At 58.3% G+C, this 18261-nt stretch overlaps 1 protein-coding gene across 1 annotated transcript; it reads right to left on the bottom strand.

Moving 5' to 3' along the window:
* Positions 1-7372: 7372 nt before the first annotated feature.
* Positions 7373-18098, bottom strand: SH2B1 (SH2B adaptor protein 1; the record flags this gene model as incomplete). Its single annotated transcript, XM_069777781.1, has 6 exons — positions 7373-7625; positions 7816-7912; positions 12010-12181; positions 14102-14325; positions 16167-16370; positions 17993-18098. Coding segments are annotated over 6 exons (822 nt in total), but the record flags the coding sequence as incomplete, so codon positions are not given.
* Positions 18099-18261: the final 163 nt, after the last annotated feature.

Genomic DNA, 18261 nt, shown 5'->3' with positions numbered 1-18261 from the left:
AACCCCCAAAAAACAAAAAAAAACCCCAAAACCCCCAAAACCAAAAAACCTCAAAAATTAAAAAACCCCAAAAACTAAAAACCCCAAAAAACCCGCCCAAGAAACCCAAAAAACTCCTTAAAAACCGAAAGAAAAAAACTCAAAAAGTCAAAATAAACCCTCAAAAAAGCAAAATAACCCCCCCCAAAAAACCAAAAAACCGCCAAAAAGCCCCCAAAACCAAAAAGAACCCTTAAAAACCGAAGGGAAAAACCTCAAAAAAATCAAAATAAACCCTCAAAAAATCAAAATAAACCCCCCAAAATCAAAATAAACCCTCAAAAATCAAAATAAACCCCCAAAATCAAAATAAACCCTCAAAAAAGCAAAATAACCCCCCAAAAAAACCCAGGAACGCCCCCCAAAACCCCCAAAATCCCCCCCCCCAAGAAACCCAAAAAAACCCCAAAAGAACCTTTAAAAACCAAAGGAAAAACCCTCAAAAAATCAAAATAAACCCTCAAAAATCAAAATAAACCCTGAAAAATTAAATAAACCCTAAAAAATCAAAATAGGCCCCCAAAAATCAAAATAAACCCCCAAAAAAGCAAAATAACCCCCCCAAAAGCCAAACCAACCCCCCCAAACCCAACAAGACCCCCCCCCAAAACCCCTGAAAAACCCCCAAAACCCTAAAAAATCAGGAAAAAAAAAATAAAATAAATAAAAAGGGGGGGGGGGGGAAAGGAGGGAGATCCGGGCACCCTCGGGGGGGACCGACGCGGGGGCTTATGAGGGGCCACCCCAATGCCCCCCCCCCGGGTGACGCCCCCCCCGGTGTCACTCGCGTGTCCGTCCCCCCCCCTTTTTTTTTTAAAATTTTTTTTTTTTTTTTTCCCCGTGTCCCTTGTCCCCCCCCCCAGGTTATTTCTGGCTCTGACGGACAGGAGGGAATGGGGACGCTGGGATCTATTTTTTTTTTTTTTTTACCACGCCCCCCCCCCCCCCCCCCCCCCCCCCCAAAAAAAAATCAAAATATTCCATTTCAGGATTCAGCGTCAGCCCCACGGCGGAAAAATTTAAATTTTTTTTGGGGGGGGGGGGGGGGTAATTATTTTTATTTTCCCAGCTCCGTCCTCGCGCCGGGGGTCACCTAAGGACCCCCCCCCAAATTTTTTTTCTTTTTTTTTTAATGGGAGGGGGACCCCCACCCTATTTTTGGGGAGATGTGGGGCTGCCCCACGGCGTGGGGGGGGGTCCTGGGGGGGGGTCAGTGTTGGGTTCCCGGCCGAAATCCGAGCGGCAGCTGCCGGCGGCTCCGGTTACCCCAACCTTTGGGGGGGGGCACCCGGGGGGGGGGGGGGTGTCTGTGTCCCCCCCCCACCCCGCCAGACCCACGGCCTGACCCCGAGCGAACTGGGAACCCCCCCATAACAAACTGGGACCCCCCCATAGCAAACTGGGGGGCCCTGGGACCCCCCCGTAACAAACTGGGACCCCCCCTCCTGCCCCACAGAAAATTGGGACCCCCCCTCCCTGCCCCATAGCGAACTGGGGGGCCCTGGGACCCCCCCAGTCTGCCCCATAGCGAACTGGGACCCCCCCATAACAAACTGGGACCCCCCCCAGTCTGCCCCATAGAAAATTGGGACCCCCCCCCTCCTGCCCCATAGCAAACTGGGACCCTCCCAGTCTGCCCCACAGCAAACTGGGACCCCCCCAGTCTGCCCCATAGAAAATTGGGACCCCCCCTCCTGCCCCATAGCAAACTGGGACCCTCCCAGTCTGCCCCACAGCAAACTGGGAACCCCCCCAGTCTGCCCCATAGTGAACTGGGACCCCCCATAACAAACTGGGACACCCCTTCCCTGCCCCATAGCAAACTGGGACCCCCCCAGTCTGCCCCATAGAAAATTGGGACCCCCCCCTCCTGCCCCATAGCAAACTGGGACCCTCCCAGTCTGCCCCACAGCAAACTGGGAACCCCCCCAGTCTGCCCCATAGTGAACTGGGACCCCCCCTCCCTGCCCCAGAGCGAACTGGGACCCCCCCATAACAAACTGGGACCCCCCCAGGCTGCCCCATAGAAAATTGGGACCCCCCCTCCTGCCCCACAGCAAACTGGGACCCCCCCCAGTCTGCCCCATAGCGAACTGGGACCCCCCCATAACAAACTGGGACACCCCTTCCCTGCCCCATAGCGAACTGGGACCCCCCCTAAAACCAACTGGCCCCCCCCTCCCTGCCCCATAGCGAACTGGGTCCCCCCCCAGTCTGCCCCACAGCAAACTGGGACCCCCCCTATAACAAACTGGGCCCCCCCCAGTCTGCCCTATAGCAAACTGGGACCCCCCCTCCCTGCCCCACAGCAAACTGGGACCCCCTGGCCCCCCCCCCACCCTGCCCCATAGCAGCCCCCCCCTCCCAGCCCCACAGCGGCCAGGTTACTGGGGGGGGGGGGTGTCCCAGTTCCCCCCCCCCCCAGTAATGATGGGGGCTGGGTGGGGTGGGGGGGGGGGGTGGCACCCCACGGCGGGTATAAATCCCCCCCGGTGGCACCAGAGCGTCGGCACCCAAATTTTGGGGTGGGGAGGGGTGGGGGGGGGTGGGTGCTGAGTGGGGGGGGGGGGAGGGGAGGGGGGGAGTCAGGGTGGGGGGGGGAGGGGGAGGAGGGTGCTGGGCTTTACCCTATAAGGGGCCGGCGGGTGCTGGGGGCCCAAAATAGCCTCGAGGGGGGGGAAAGGGGGGGGGAGCAGCTGCGCCCCCAGATTAGGAGCGGAGGGAGGGGCCGGCCCCCAGCAGCTGCTGGGAAGGAGGCCCCCCCCCCCCCCAAAATGGGGCTGGACCCCCCCAAAATGGGGCCGGGAGCCTCTAAAATGGGGCTGGGGGCCCCAAAATGGGGCTGGGCCCCCCCAAAATGGGACCAGGAGCCTCTAAAATGGGGCTGGGGGCCCCAAAATGGGGCTGGGCCCCCCCAAAATGGGACCAGGAGCCTCTAAAATGGGGCTGGGGGCCCCAAAATGGGGCTGGACCCCCCCAAAATGGGGCCGGGAGCCTCTAAAATGGGGCTGGGGGCCCCAAAATGGGGCTGGACCCCCCCAAAATGGGGCCGGGAGCCTCGAAAATGGGGCTGGGGGCCCCAAAATGGGGCTGGACCCCCCCAAAATGGGGCCGGGAGCCTCTAAAATGGGTCTGGAGGCCCCAAAATGGGGCTGGACCCCCCCAAAATGGGGCCGGGAGCCTCTAAAATGGGTCTGGAGGCCCCAAAATGGGGCTGGACCCCCCCAAAATGGGGCCGGGAGCCTCAAAAATGGGGCTGGACCCCCCCAAAGTGGGGCCGGGAGCCTCTAAAATGGGGCTGGGGGCCCCAAAATGGGGCTGGACCCCCCCAAAATGGGGCTGGACCCCCCCAAAATGGGGCTGGAGACCCCCCAAATTGGGTCTGGACCCCCCCAAAATGGGCTGGAGACACCCCAAAATGGGGCTGGGGGCCCCCCAAAATGGGGCTGGAGGGTCCAAAGTGGGGCTGGACCCCCCCAAAATGGGACCAGGAGCCTCTAAAATGGGGCTGGACCCCCCCAAAGTGGGGTTGGACCCCCCCCAAAATGGGACCAGGAGCCTCTAAAATGGGGCTGGAGACCCCAAAATGGGGCTGGACCCCCCCAAAATGGGGCCGGGAGCCTCGAAAATGGGGCTGGGGGCCCCAAAATGGGGCTGGACCCCCCCAAAATGGGGCCGGGAGCCTCGAAAATGGGTCTGGAGGCCCCAAAATGGGGCTGGACCCCCCCAAAATGGGGCCGGGAGCCTCTAAAATGGGGCTGGGGGCCCCAAAATGGGGCTGGACCCCCCCAAAATGGGGCCGGGAGCCTCAAAAATGGGGCTGGGGGGCCCCAAAATGGGGCTGGACCCCCCCAAAATGGGGCTGGACCCCCCAGAATGGGGCTGGACCCCCCCAGAATGGGACCAGGAGCCTCTAAAATGGGGCTGGGGGCCCCAAAATGGGGCTGGACTCCCCCAAAATGGGGCCGGGAGCCTCTAAAATGGGACTGGACCCCCCCAAAGTGGGGCTGGACCCCCCCAAAATGGGGCTGGAGACCCCCCAAATTGGGGCTGGAGACCCCAAAATGGGGCTGGAGACCCCCCAAAATGGGGTTGGGGGCCCCCCAAAATGGGGCTGGAGGGTCCAAAGTGGGGCTGGACCCCCCCAAAATGGGACCAGGAGCCTCTAAAATGGGGCTGGACCCCCCCAAAGTGGGGTTGGACCCCCCCCAAAATGGGACCAGGAGCCTCTAAAATGGGGCTGGGGGCCCCAAAATGGGGCTGGGGGCCCCCCAAAATGGGGCCGGGAGCCTCTAAAATGGAGCTGGGGGCCCCAAAATGGGGCTGGACCCCCCCAAAATGGGGCTGGACCCCCCCAAAATGGGACCAGGAGCCTCTAAAATGGGGCTGGGGGCCCCAAAATGGGGCTGGACCCCCCCAAAATGGGGCCGGGAGCCTCGAAAATGGGGCTGGGGGCCCCAAAATGGGCTGGACCCCCCCAAAATGGGGCCGGGAGCCTCTAAAATGGGGCTGGGGGCCCCAAAATGGGGCTGGACCCCCCCAAAATGGGGCCGGGAGCCTCTAAAATGGGGCTGGGGGCCCCAAAATGGGGCTGGACCCCCCCAAAATGGGGCCGGGAGCCTCTAAAATGGGGCTGGACCCCCCCAAAGTGGGGCTGGACCCCCCAAAATGGGGCTGGGAGCCTCTAAAATGGGGCTGGAGACCCCAAAATGGGGCTGGACCCCCCCCAAAATGGGGCTGGAGACCCCCATAATGGGGCTGGAGACACCCCAAAATGGGGTTGGGGGCCCCCCAAAATGGGGCTGGGGGCTCCAAAGTGGGGCTGGAGCCCCCCAAAATGGAGACCCAGATTCCCAAAATGGGGGGGTTGAGCCCCAAACTGGGACCAGTACCCCAAAACTGGGGTCTGGGACCCCCAAACTGGGATTGGCGACCCCAAAACTGGGACCGGGACCCCAAAACTGGGGGTCTGCAACCCCAAAACTGGTATTGAGACCCCAAAAACTGGTATTGGAACCCCAAAATGGGGTGTTTGACCCCAAAATTTGAATCAGGACCCAAACCCGGGACCAGGACGCCCCAGTGGGGGGTCTGGGACCCCCAAAACTGGGACTGGGACCCCCAAAACTGGGACGAGAACCCCAAAATGGGGGTCTGAGACCCCAAAACTGGGATTGGGACCCCCAAAATGGGGTGTTTGACCCCAAAACTGGGACCAGGATGCCCAAACGGGGGGTCTGGGACCCAAAACTGGGATTGGGGCCCCCAAAACTGGGACCGGGACCCCCAAAATGGGGGTCTAAGACCCCAAAACTGGGACCGGGACCCCAAAACTGGGACCACAAGCCTGAAACTGGTATTGGGACCCCCCCAAACTGGTATTGGGACCCCAAAATGGGGTGTTTGACCCCAAAACTGGGACCAGGACGCCCAAACGGGGGGTCTGGGACCCCCAAACTGGGATTGGGACCCCAAAACGGGGATTGGGACCCCAAAATGGGGTGTTTGACCCAAAACTGGCAGCAGGATCCCCAAAATGGGGGTCTGGGACCCCAAAACTGGGACTGGGAGCCCCAAACTGGGATTGGGACCCCCGAAACAGAGACCAGGACCCCCAAAACAGGGTGTTTGACCCCAAATCTGGAATTGGGACCCCAAAACTAGGAGCAGAACCCCAAAACTGAGACCATAACCCCGAAACTGGTATTGGAACCCAAAATGGGGTGTTTGACCCCAAAACTGGGACCAGGACGCCCAAACAGGGGGCCTGGGACCCCAAAACTGGGATTGGCGTCCCCAAGACTGGGACTGGGACCCCCAAACTGGTATTGGGACCCCCAAAACTAGGACCAGAAGCCCAAAATGGGGGTCTGAGACCCCAAAACTGGATTGGGACCCCCAAAACTGGGATTGGGACCCAAAACGGGGTGTTTGACCCCAAAACTGGCAGCAGGACCCCCAAACAGGGGGCCTGGGACCCCAAAACTGGGATTGGCGTCCCCAAGACTGGGACTGGGACCCCCAAACTGGTATTGGGACCCCCAAAACTAGGACCAGAAGCCCAAAATGGGGGTCTGAGACCCCAAAACTGGGATTGGGACCCCAAAACTGGGATTGGGACCCCAAAACGGGGTGTTTGACCCCAAAACTGGCAGCAGGACCCCCAAACAGGGGGTCTGGGACCCCCAAAACTGGGATTGGCACCCCCAAAACTGGGACTGGGACCCCGAAACTGGGACCAGGACTCCAAAATGGGGTTCCGAGACCGCAAAACTGGGATTGGGACCCCCAAAACAGGGTGTTTGACCCCAAATCTGAATTGGGACCCCAAAACTGGGAGCAGAACCCCAAAACTGAGACCATAACCCCGAAACTGGTATTGGGACCCCAAAATGGGGTGTTTGACCCCAAAACTGGCAGCAGGATCCCAAAATGGGGGTCTGGGACCCCAAAACTGGGACTGGAGCCCCAAACTGGGATTGGGACCCCCGAAACTGGGATTGGGACCCCCGAAATGGGGTTGTTTGACCCCAAAACTGGGACCAGGACGCCCAAACTGGGGGTCTAGGACGCCAGAACTGGGACTGGGACCCCCAAAACGGGGACTGGGACCCCCAAAATGGGAAGTTTGAGCCCAAAACTGGGACCAGGACCCCCAAACAGGGGATCTGGGACCCCCAAAACTGGGATTGGCACCCCCAAAACTGGGACCGGGTCCCCCAAAACTGGGATTGGGACCCCCAAAACTGGGACCAGGACCCCAAAATGGGGGTCTGAGACCCCAAAACTGGGATTGGAACCCCCAAAACTGGGATTGGGACCCCAAAACGGGGTGTTTGACCCCAAAACTGGCAGCAGGACCCCCAAACGGGGGGTCTGGCACCCCAAAACTGGGATCGGGACCCCCAAACTGGGACCGGGACCCCCAAACTGGGATTAGAACCCCCTAAACGGAGACCAGGACCCCCAAAACCGGCATTTCTGCCCCCAAAACTGCCTCTCACCCCCCTCAAACTGTCCCTGACCCCCCTTGGGGACCCCCAAAATCCCCCCCCGGCGACGGCGCAGCCCCCCAAATTGCGACGTGTCGTCCCCCCCCCCCGAAACGAGACCGACGGCTCCGATTTTCCGCTTTTCTTTTAAAAGGCGCCCGCGGTTTCTGTACAAACCGACCCGAAACGGGGGTGTCGGGGGCGGGGGGGGGGGCACAAAAGGGAAAGGGTTTTTGGGGGGCGAAAGTGACCCCCCCGTAAAAAAATAAACCTCAGGGTAGGGTTGGAAAAGGGGGGGGGGGGGGTTGGATCCCCCCCTGTAGTGTTTTGTTTTTTTTGGGGGGGGGGTTTAACGTACCTGGGGGGGCCGCAGGGGCCGTACCGCGGCGTTTTGGGGAGTTAAAGGGGAGGGGGGGGCAAAACGAGGTCCATAATTAATTTTTTGGGGGGGGGGGGTGTCTCTCAAACGAAGGAGTAGCGATTGCCGGCGGCCCGCTTCCCCCCCCATCGGGGTCTTCGGGGCTTTTGGGGGGGGGGGCTGCTCCTTCCTCCTCCTCCTCGCCGGGGGGGGGCCGCTACGGGAGATGCTCGGCTCTGCGAAAAATCGGGGCGGGGGGGACAAAAAAAAATATAAAAACCACGGGGAGAGCGGCGTCAGGGTGTTGCGAGGGGGCGCGGGGGTGACGGTGAAGGGTTTTTTTGATTTTTTTTTTTTTTTGGGGGGGGGGGGGGTCTTGTGTTGTTGGCCCCCCCCCCCCCCCCCCCCCGGCGGCGTCGCACTTACAAACAGTCGCTCGCGGCGATGGAGAGGAGCGCGGGCGAGTCGGGGCTGCGGGGGTCCGGCTCACAGGCGGCCGAGCGGCTCCCGGATCTGTCCCGGCCTGTAAATTTTTTGGGGGGGGCACACAGAAACCCGGTGAGAAGCTGGGGGGGGGGGCGGGGGGACAGTCGGAGGGACGGCGGAGACAGGCGGACGGTGGGAGGGAACAGTCGGATGCAGGGAGCGAACAACTGGACGCGAAGATGTGGAGAGAGAACAGCCGGACGCACAGATGGAGGGAGGGAACAGCCGGACAGGCGGAAAGGGAACAGGCGGACAGATGGAAAAGGAACAGTCGGACGCAAAGACACGGGAAGGAACAGCCGGACAGGCGGAAAGGGAACAGGCGGACAGATGGAAAAGGAACAGTCGGACGCAAAGACACGGGGAAGGAACAGCCGGACAGGCGGAAAGGGAACAGGCGGACAGATGGAAAAGGAACAGTCGGACGCAAAGACACGGGGAAGGAACAGCCGGACAGGCGGAAAGGGAACAGGCGGACAGATGGAAAAGGAACAGTCGGACGCAAAGACACGGGGAAGGAACAGCCGGACAGGCGGAAAGGGAACAGGCGGACAGATGGAAAAGGAACAGTCGGACGCAAAGACACGGGGAAGGAACAGCCGGACAGGCGGAAAGGGAACAGGCGGACAGATGGAAAAGGAACAGTCGGACGCAAAGACACAGGGAAGGAACAGCCGGACAGGCGGAAAGGGAACAGGCGGACAGATGGAAAAGGAACAGTCGGGCGCAAAGACACGGGGAAGGAACAGCCGGACAGGCGGAAAGGGAACAGGCGGACAGATGGAAAAGGAACAGTCGGACGCAAAGACACGGGGAAGGAACAGCCGGACAGGCGGAAAGGGAACAGGCGGACGCAGGGAGGGAACAACCAGACACGCAGACGGAGGAAGGGAACAGCCGGACAGGCGGAAAGGAACAGGCGGACACAGGGAGGAACAACCAGACACGAAGACGTGGACAGAGAACAGCCAGACGTACGGACGGATGGAGGGAACAGGCAGACATGGAAAGGGAACAGGCAGACAGATGCAAAGGGAACAGTCGGATGCAAAGACGTGGACAGAGAACAGCCGGACACACAGATGGAGAGAGGGAATGGCCAGACAGATGGAAAGGGAACAGTCGGACAGAGGGAAGGAACAACCAGACGCAAACATGTGGATAGAGAACAGCCGGATACACAGACGGACAGAGGGAGCAGCCGGACAGACAGAAAGGGAACAGTCGGATGCGAAGACCCGGGCAGAGAACAGCCGGACATGCAGATGCACGGAGGGAACAGCCGGACAGACAGAAAGGGAACACGCAGACGCGAATATGTGGATAGAGAATAGCTGGACACACAGATGCAGGGAGGGAACAGGCGGATAGACAGAAAGGGAACAGTCGGATGTGAAGACATGGACAGAGAACAGCCAGACACACAAACACGAGGAAGGAACAGACAGACAGACAGAAAAGGAACAGGCAGACGCAGGGAGGGAACAACCAGATGCGAAGACGTAGATAGAGAACAGCCGGACACACAGATGGAGGGAGGAAACAGCTGGACAGATGGAAAGGGAACAGGCGGACGCAGGGAGGGAACAACCGACGTGAATATGCAAATAGAGAAGAGACGGACACACAGATACAGGGAGGGAACAGCCAGACAGACGGAAAGGGAACAGCCGGATGCAAAGATGTGGACAGAGAACAGCTGGACACACAGACGGAGGGAAAGAACAGCCGGACAGACGGAAAGGGAACAGGCGGATGTGAACATGTGGACAAAGAACAGCCGGACACACAGAGAGAAGGAGGGAATGTCTGGACAGATGGAAAGGGAACAGGCGGACGCACGGAGGGAACAACCAGAAACACGCATGCAAAGAAGGAACAACCAGACATGGACACGTAGAAAGAAAACACCTGGACACGCAGATGCAGGAAGGGAACAGCTGGGGACACACGGAAAGGGAACAGCCGGACACACAGGGAAGGGAACAGCCGGACACACGGAAAGGGAACAGCCGGACACGGCACGCAGGGAAGGAACAGCCGACACGGACACACACGGAGAGAGAACAGCCGGACGCAGACGCGCAGGGAGGGAACAGTCAGACACGGACAAAAGGATGGGGAACAGCTGGAGACATGGAGAGGGAACAGCCGGACACGGGGAACAGTCGGACTCCAACACGTACGTGGAGAAGGGAAAGGCAAACAGGGACGTGCACACCTGGATGGGAAACAGCCGGACGCGGACGCGCACACCCGGAGGAACGACACCCGCGCGCGCCCAGAGAGAACCACCGGCCACGCGAACACCCGTAGGAGCAACACCTCGCCGCGAATGTGTACGTCTGGGGTGGTCAACGCGGGGTACGGGGGACGCAGCCAGAGGAGGAACAACCGGCGACAGACGGACGGGCACTGAGGGGACAACCGGAGCCAGGGGGAAAGAACGCCCAGCCGCAAATGTGTGTTTGGGCGGGGGGGGGGGGGTGTCGCTGTTAAAATGTGGACACGGACAGCCGGAGGAGGAGAAACAGGCGGAAACGAAAACGGGGGAAACGAAAATGGGGAAACGAAAACGGGGGAAACGAAAACGGGGGAAACGAAAAGAAACAGGCGGAAAAGAAAAGAAATGGGAAACGAAACAGGTGGAAAAGAAACAAAACAGGGGGAAACGAAACGAAACGGGGAAACAAAATGGGGAAACGACACGGGGACACGAAACAGGGAAACGACACGGGGAAACGACACGGGGAATGAGACAGGCGGAAAAGAAAAGACGCAGGCGGAAACGGGGAAACGAAACGCGGAAACGAAACGAAAGAGCGGAAACGAAACGAAAGAGGCGGAAACGAAAAGAAACGGGGGAACGAAACAGGCGGAAACGAAAAGAAAGAGGCGGAAAAGAAACAAAACAGGCGGAAAAGTAAAGGGGGAAAGAAAACAACAGGCAGAGAAAAAAAGAAACAAGGGAAAAACAAAAGAAAAGAAACAGGTGAAAAAGAAACAAAACAGGCGGAAAAGAAAAGAAATGGGGAAGGGAAAAGGAAACGGGGAAAAGGAAACGGGGAAAAGGAAACAGGGGCAAAAGGAAACAGGGGCAAAAGGAAACAGGCGGACGCACACGCAGAGAGAGAACAGCCAGACGCGCGCACAGACAGCAGCTCAACACCAAGGCGTGTGCCCGGGATGAGGAACATTGGCCATGGATAGCGACGCGTACATCCGGACAAACAATCGGACAACAGCCGGACACACCCAGACAAAGACGCACAGCGAGGGAACAGCGTGATGCAGCCATGTGCATTTAGGGTGAGGGGTGTTAGATGCCGACGCGCACACCCGGAGAGGGAACAGCCCTCCCCAAAATGCACCGCCGCGTCCGGAGAAGGAACAGGCGGATGCACACACAGACAACACCCGGACAAAGACACGTGTTGAGGGAACAGCATGATGCCCGCATGTATGGTTAGGGTGAAGGGTGTTAGACCCCGACGCGCACACCCGGAGAGGGAACAGCCCTCCCCGAAACGCACCGCCGCGTCCGGAGAGGGAACAGCCGGACGCACGCACAGACAACACCCGGACAAAGACACGTGTTGAAGGAACAACACGACACCCACGTGTGCGTTTAGGGTGAAGGGTGTTAGATGCCGACGTGCACACCCGGAGAGGGAACAGCCCTCCCCAAAATGCACCGCTGCGTCCGGAGAAGGAACAGGCGGACGCACACACAGACAACACCTAGACAAAGACACGGATTGAGGAAGAGCGTGATGCCCGCATGTACTTTTACGGTGAAGGGTGTTAGACGCTGACGCACACACCCGGAGAGGGAACAGCCCTCCCGAAACGCACCGCCGCGTCCGGAGAGGGAACAGCCGGACAAAGACACGCGTTGAAGAACACGACACCCACGTGTGCGTTTAGCGTGAAGGGTGTTAGACGCCGATGTGCACACCCGGAGAGGGAACAGCCCTCCCCGACGCGCACACCCGGAGAAAACACCCGCACGCACCCGGAAAGAACACCCGCACGCGCACACGGTTCCCGGGACAGCACCGGGACCCCTCCCGGCACCAACCGGTGGTGCCGACGGTGCCGGTGTGCGGCTGTAGGCGTCAGCCGTCAACTTACCGTGCAGTCGCTGGGAAGCCACAACGTAACTGAGGAGGGTGACGTCGCTGGAACCGCCGGACTCCAGCGGGATGGGGTGGACGCGGAAATGCTCCAACATGTCGAAAATGGTTTGGAACCAGAGGTGCTGGACGCGGCACTGCGCCTCCTCGTTCAGCGACAGCCGGAGGTGCTGGCGGGTGACAAAACGAGGCGGCGTCAGCGGCGCCGACTGACGAAGGGACACCCCCCCCGCCCCGTTGTTGTGGTTTCGGGGCCAAAACGGGCAGTTTTTGCCATTGTTGTGGGTATTCTGTTGTTTTTTTGGCTGAAACAGAGCGGGTTTCGCTGTTGTTGTGGGTTTTTTGTTGTTTTTGGGGCCGAAACGGGGCGGTTTTCGCTGCTGTTGTGGGTTTTCTGTTGTTTTTTGGACCGAAACAGGGCGGTTTTCGCTGTTGTTGTGGGTTTTTTGTTGTTTTCGGGGCCGAAACGGGGCGGTTTATGCCGTTGTTGTGAATTTTTTTGTTGTTTTCGGGGCTGAAACAGGGCGGTTTTTGCTGTTGTTGTGAGTTTTTTGTTGTTTTTTGGGCCAAAACAGGGCAGTTTTCGCCATTGTTGTGGGGGCTTTTTTGCGTTTTTGGGGCCAAAACGGGGCGGTTTTGCCGTTGTTGTGAATTTTTTTGTTGTTTTCGGGGCTGAAACAGGGCGGTTTTCGCTGCTGTTGTGGGTTTTCTGTTGTTTTTTGGACCGAAACGGGGCGGTTTTCGCTGTTGTTGTGGGTTTTTTGTTGTTTTCGGGGCCGAAACGGGGCGGTTTATGCCGTTGTTGTGAATTTTTTTGTTGTTTTCGGGGCTGAAACAGGGCGGTTTTCGCTGCTGTTGTGGGTTTTCTGTTGTTTTTTGGACCGAAACGGGGCGGTTTTCGCCGTTGTTGTGGGTTTTTTGTTGTTTTCGGGGCCGAAACGGGGCGGTTTTCGCTGCTGTTGTGGGTTTTCTGTTGTTTTTTGGGCCGAAACAGGGCGGTTTTCGCCATTGTTGTGGGGGATTTTTTTGCGTTTTTGGGGCCGAAACAGGGCAGTTTTCGCCGTTGTTCTGGTTTTTTTGTTGTTTTTTGGGCCAAAAAGGGGCCGTTTATGCCTTGTTGTGGGGGTTTTTTGTTTTTTTGGGCCGAAACGGGGCGGTTTTCACCATTGTTGTGGGGTTTTTTTGGTTTCGGAGCCGAAACGGGGCAGTTTTCGCCGTTGTTGTGGGGTTTTTTTGTTGTTGTGGGGTTTTTTTGTTGTTTTTTTGGGCCGAAACGGGGCAGTTGTCACCGTTGTTGTGGTTCTTTCTTTGTTTTCGGGGCCAAAACGGGGCAGGTTTTGCCGTTGTTGTGAGTTTTTTGTCGTTTTTTGGGCCAAAACAGGGCGGTTTTCACCATTGTTGTGGGGGTTTTTTTTGTGTTTTTGGGGCCAAAACGGGGCGGTTTTTGCCGTTGTTGTGGGGTTTTTTTGGTTTTGGAACCGAAATGGGGCACTTTTTGCCATTGTTGTGGGGTTTTTTTGTTGTTTTTTGGGCCGAAATGGGGCAGTTTTCACCGTTGTTGTAGTTCTTTTGTGTGTTTTCGGGGCCGAAACGGGGCGGTTTTCGCCATTGTTGTGGTTCTTTTTTTGTTTTCGGGGCCGAAACGGGGCGGTTTTCGCCATTGTTGTGGTTCTTTTTTTGTTTTCGGGGCCGAAACGGGGCGGTTTTCGCCATTGCTGTGGCTCTTTTTTTGTTTTCGGGGCCGAAACGGGGCGGTTTTCGCCGTTGTTGTGGTCTTTTTTGTGTTTTCGGGGCCGAAACGGGGCGGGTTTTCGCCATTGCTGTGGCTCTTTTTTTGTTTTCGGGGCCGAAACGGGGCGGTTTTCGCCGTTGTTGTGGCTCTTTTTTTGTTTTCAGGGCCGAAACGGGGCAGTTTTCACCGTTGTTGTGGTTCGTTTTTTGTTTTCGGGGCCGAAACGGGGCGGTTTTTGCCGTTGTTGTGGGTTTTTTTTGTTGATTTCGGGGCCGACACGGGGCGGTTTTCGCCATTGTTGCGGTTTATTTGTTGTTTTTCGGGCCGAAACGGGGCGGTTTTCGGCCCCGCCGTTTACCTTCGCCTTGCCCTGGAAGTTGAAGGTGAGGACGTACTCGCCGCGGCGCGTCTCGCTCTGCCGCACCAGGAAGACGCCGTGGCTGCCGGCGCCGCCGGCCAACACCAGCTGAGCCGCTTTCAGCCGCGAGAGGGTCCCGTGGAACCAGGGGTAGTCGGAAAGGGGGTGCTCCAGGGGGTCCCCGTCGCCCCCCTCTTCCGCTTCCGCCTGGAAGAGGAACGGCCCTGCCAGGGGGGCGGGGGGGGGTCAGGGGGAGGGAATGGGGAGGGGGTATGGGGGGTGCTGGGGGGGGAAATAAGGGGGTTTGGGGGGAAATAAGGGGGTCCTGGGGGTGGAATAGGAGGGTTTGGGGGGAAATAAGGGGTCCTGGGGAGGAATAGGAGGGTTTGGGGGGAAATAAGGGGTCCTGGGGGGGAAAGATGGGGGTTTGGGGGGGAAATAAGGGGTCCTGGGGAGGAAATAGGAGGGTTTGGGGGGAAATAAGGGGTCCTAGGGGGGAAAGATGGGGGTTTGGGGGGGAAATAAGGGGTCCTGGGGAGGAAACAGGAGGGTTTGGGGGGAAAGATGGGGGTTTGGGGGGGAAATAAGAGGGTTTGGGGGGGAAATAAGGGGTCCTGGGGAGGAAACAGGAGGGTTTGGGGGGGAAAGATGGGGGTTTGGGGGGGAATAAGGGGTCCTGGGGTGGAAACAGGAGGGTTTGGGGGGGAATAAGAGGGTTTGGGGGGGAAATAAGGGGTCCTAGGGGGGAAAGATGGGGGTTTGGGGGGAAATAAGGGGTCCTGGGAAGGAAATAGGGGGGTTTGGGGGGGAAAGATGGGGGTTTGGGGGGGAAATAAGAGGGTTTGGGGGGGAAATAAGGGTCCTGGGGGAGAAAGATGGGGGTTTGGGGGGGAAAGAAGGGGGTCCTGGGGGGAAACAAGGGGTCCTAAGAAGGAAATAGGGTGGTTTGAGAGGGAAATAAGGGGTCCTGGAGAGAAATAGGGGGGTTTGGGGGGGAAATAGGGGGTTTGGGGGGGTCCTGGGGGGAAACAGGGGGTTTGGGGGGGAATGGGGGGGTCCTGGGGGAGGAATAGGGGGGTTTTGGGGGGTCCTGGGGGGAAATAGGGGGTCCTGGGGGGGAAATAATGGGGTCTGGGGGGGAAACAAGGGGGTCTGGGGGGGAAACAAGGGGGTCTGGGGGGGAAACAAGGGGGGGAAATAAGGGGGTTTGGGGGGGAAAGAGGAGGTCCTGGCGGGGAAATAGAGGAGGTTTGCGGGGAATGGGGGGTCCTGGGGAGAAATAGGGGAGAAATAAGGAGGGAATGTGGGGGTTTGGGCAGTATGGGGGGCTTGGAGAAGAAGTAGGGGTGTTTGGGGGGGAAATAAGAGGTCCTGGGGGGAAAAAAGGGTGTTTTGGGGGGTCCTGGGGGGGAAATAGGGGATCTTGGAGGGTCCTGGGGGGGAAATAGGAGGGTTTGGAGAGGAGCAGGGGTCCTGGGAGGGAAATAGGGGGGCTTGGGGGAAAATGGGGGATCCTGGGGGGGAAATAAGGGGGTTTGGGGGGGAATGGGGGGGAAATAGGGGGTGTTTGGGGAGGAATGGGGGGTTCTAGGAGAAAACGGGGGGTCCTGGAGGGGGGGGTACTAGCAGCTTAGAACAGAAATAAGGGGTTTTGGGGAGGGAATGGGGGATTTGGGGGAAACTGGGGGATCCTGGGGGGGAACTGGGGGCTTGTGAGGTGCTGGGAGAGACGTGGGAAGGCGTAGAGACCCCAACTTCACGCTGGGGGGGGGGATTGGACCCCCCAAAACACCCCCTGGAGAGGGTGAGGGGGAAGGCAGCCCCCAAAATTACCCCCCCAAGAAAGCAATAAAGGAGTACAATCCCCCCCCCCGCCACAAGGAACCCCAAAATCCATATCCAGCCCCCAAACCAACCCCCACACACCCCAGAAGCGGGCTGCAACCCCCCCAAAACCCCAAAAAACCCCAACCGCTCCCCCCGAGGAGCCCCAAAATTAGGATTTTGCCCCCCCCCCCCCCAAAGATTCCCAAATTGGGGTGTTACCCCCCCAAAAAACTCTTACCTGCCCCGTCGGGGGGGTCGGGGAAGGGAGCGTGGAGCAATCCGGGGGGAAAAGGGCTCTGGAGCCGCTCGGCCGCTTCTTCGATGGGAACGCGGGGGGGCAGCTCGGGAGGGGGGGGCAGCTCCATGGAACCCAGGCGGGAAGCGGAGACGGAGCTGGGAGAGACGGAAGCCGAGGGCCGCTCCGAAAGACCCCCGTAGGCACCTGGTGGGGGGGAAATTGGGGGGGTTAGGGGGGATTTTGGGGGGGTCTGGGGGGATTTTGAGGGTTCTGGGGGGATTTAGGGGAGTTTTGGAGGAATTTGGGAGGGTTCTGGGGGGATTTGGGGGGGTTCTGGAGAAATTTGAGAGGTTCTACGGGATTTGGCGGGTTCTGGAGGGAATTGGGGGGGCTTCTGGAAAAATTTAGGAGGTTCTGGCAAAACCTTGACGGGTCTGGGGGGATTTGGGGGAGTTCTGCGGAATTTGGGGGGGTCTGGGGGATTTGAGGGGGTTCTGGGGGATTTAGAGGTTCTTGGAAAAATTTGGAGAGTTCTGGACAAATTTGAAAGGTTCTGGGGGGATTTGGGGGGGTTCCGGAGAATTTGGGGGGGGGGTCTGGAAGAATTTGCGGGGGTCTAAGGGAATTTGGGGGGTTCTGGGGGGAATTTGAGGGTTCCTGGGGGGATCTGGGGAGGTTCTGGGGGAATTTTGGGGGCTTCTGGACAAAATTGAAGGGTTCTAGGGGAATCTGAGGGGTTCTGGGAGGGATTTGCGGGGCTCTGGGGGGATTTGGGGGAGCTCTACTGGAATTCAAGAAGATTCTGCAGAAATTTGGGCGGTTCTGGACAAGTTGAAGAGTTGTGCAAGAATTTGAGGGGTTCTGCAAGAATTGGTGGGGTTCTGGGGATAATTTTGGGGCGTTCTGGGGGAAATTCAGGGGGGTTCTGCAGGGATTCTGGGCGATTCTGCAGAATTTGGGGGTTTCTGGCACAAATTGAAGGGTTCTGGGGGAATTTGACAGGTTCTGGAGGGATTTGGAGGGTTCTGGGAGGGATTTGGAGGGTTCTGGGAGGGATTTGGAGAATTCTGCTGAAATTCAGGAGAATTCTGCAGATATTTGGCGCTTTCTAGACAAATTCGAAGGGTTATGAGTAAATTTGAGGGGTTCTGGGGGTAATGTTGGTGGGTTTGGGGCGCAATTCCGGGGGGTTCTGCAGGAGCTCAGGTGATTCTACAGAAATTTGGGGGGTTCTGGACACAATTGAAGAGTTCTGGCGAAATTTGACGGGTTCTGGGGGTAATTTGGGGGGGTTCTGGGGGTAATTTGGGGGGGGTTCTGCAGGAGTTCAGGGTGATTCTACAGAAATTTGGGGGGTTCTGGCACAATTTGAACAGTTCTAGAGCAATTTGAGGGGTTCTGGGGGTAATTTTGGGGGGTTCTGCAGGAGTTCAGGGTGATTCTACAGAAATTTGGGGGATTCTGGAAAATTTGCGAGTTCTGGAGGAGTTTGAGGAGTTGTGGGAGTAATTTTGGGGGGTTCTGCAGGAGCTCAGGGTGATTCTACAGAAATTTAGGGGGTTCTGGAAAAATTTGAAGAGTTCTGGGGGAATTTGAGGGGTTCTGGGGGAATTCAGGGCGATTTTGCAGAAACTTGGGAAGTTCTGCAAAATTTGAAGAGTTCTGAAGGAATTTGGGGCGTTCTGGGGGAATTTGAGAGGTTCTGGGGGGATTTGGGGAGGTGTAGGGAAATTTGGGGATGTCTGGGGAAATTTGCAGGGGTTCTGGGGGGATTTTGGGGGGTTCTGGGGGAATTTTGGGGGGTTCTGGGGGGGCGTCGGGCTCACCTTGAGCTAAGTGCTCGCTGCTCTCGCCCGGCAGCAGCGGCAGCTCCCGGCCGGAGCCGCTCTCCGAGTGGTTGAGGCAGGGGGGGCCGGGCTCTCCGCTTCCTCCCTGGAGGAAACGGGGGGGGGGGGGCACAAGGAGTTAGGACCCCCCCCGGGGCGATAAAATGGGGGGAAAAACGCAAAAAAAAGTGAAACGTGGCGAAAAAAACGGGGAAAAAAAGGCGGCGCGGAGGGAAAGGAACGCCGGGGATGGAGATGTGGGGGCAAAA

This window comes from Haliaeetus albicilla, unplaced genomic scaffold (genome assembly GCF_947461875.1).
Source record: "Haliaeetus albicilla unplaced genomic scaffold, bHalAlb1.1 scaffold_166, whole genome shotgun sequence".
NCBI lineage: Eukaryota > Metazoa > Chordata > Aves > Accipitriformes > Accipitridae > Haliaeetus > Haliaeetus albicilla.
The sequence above is the reverse complement of the archived record's forward strand: the minus strand, read 5'-3'. Positions and strand labels throughout refer to the sequence as shown.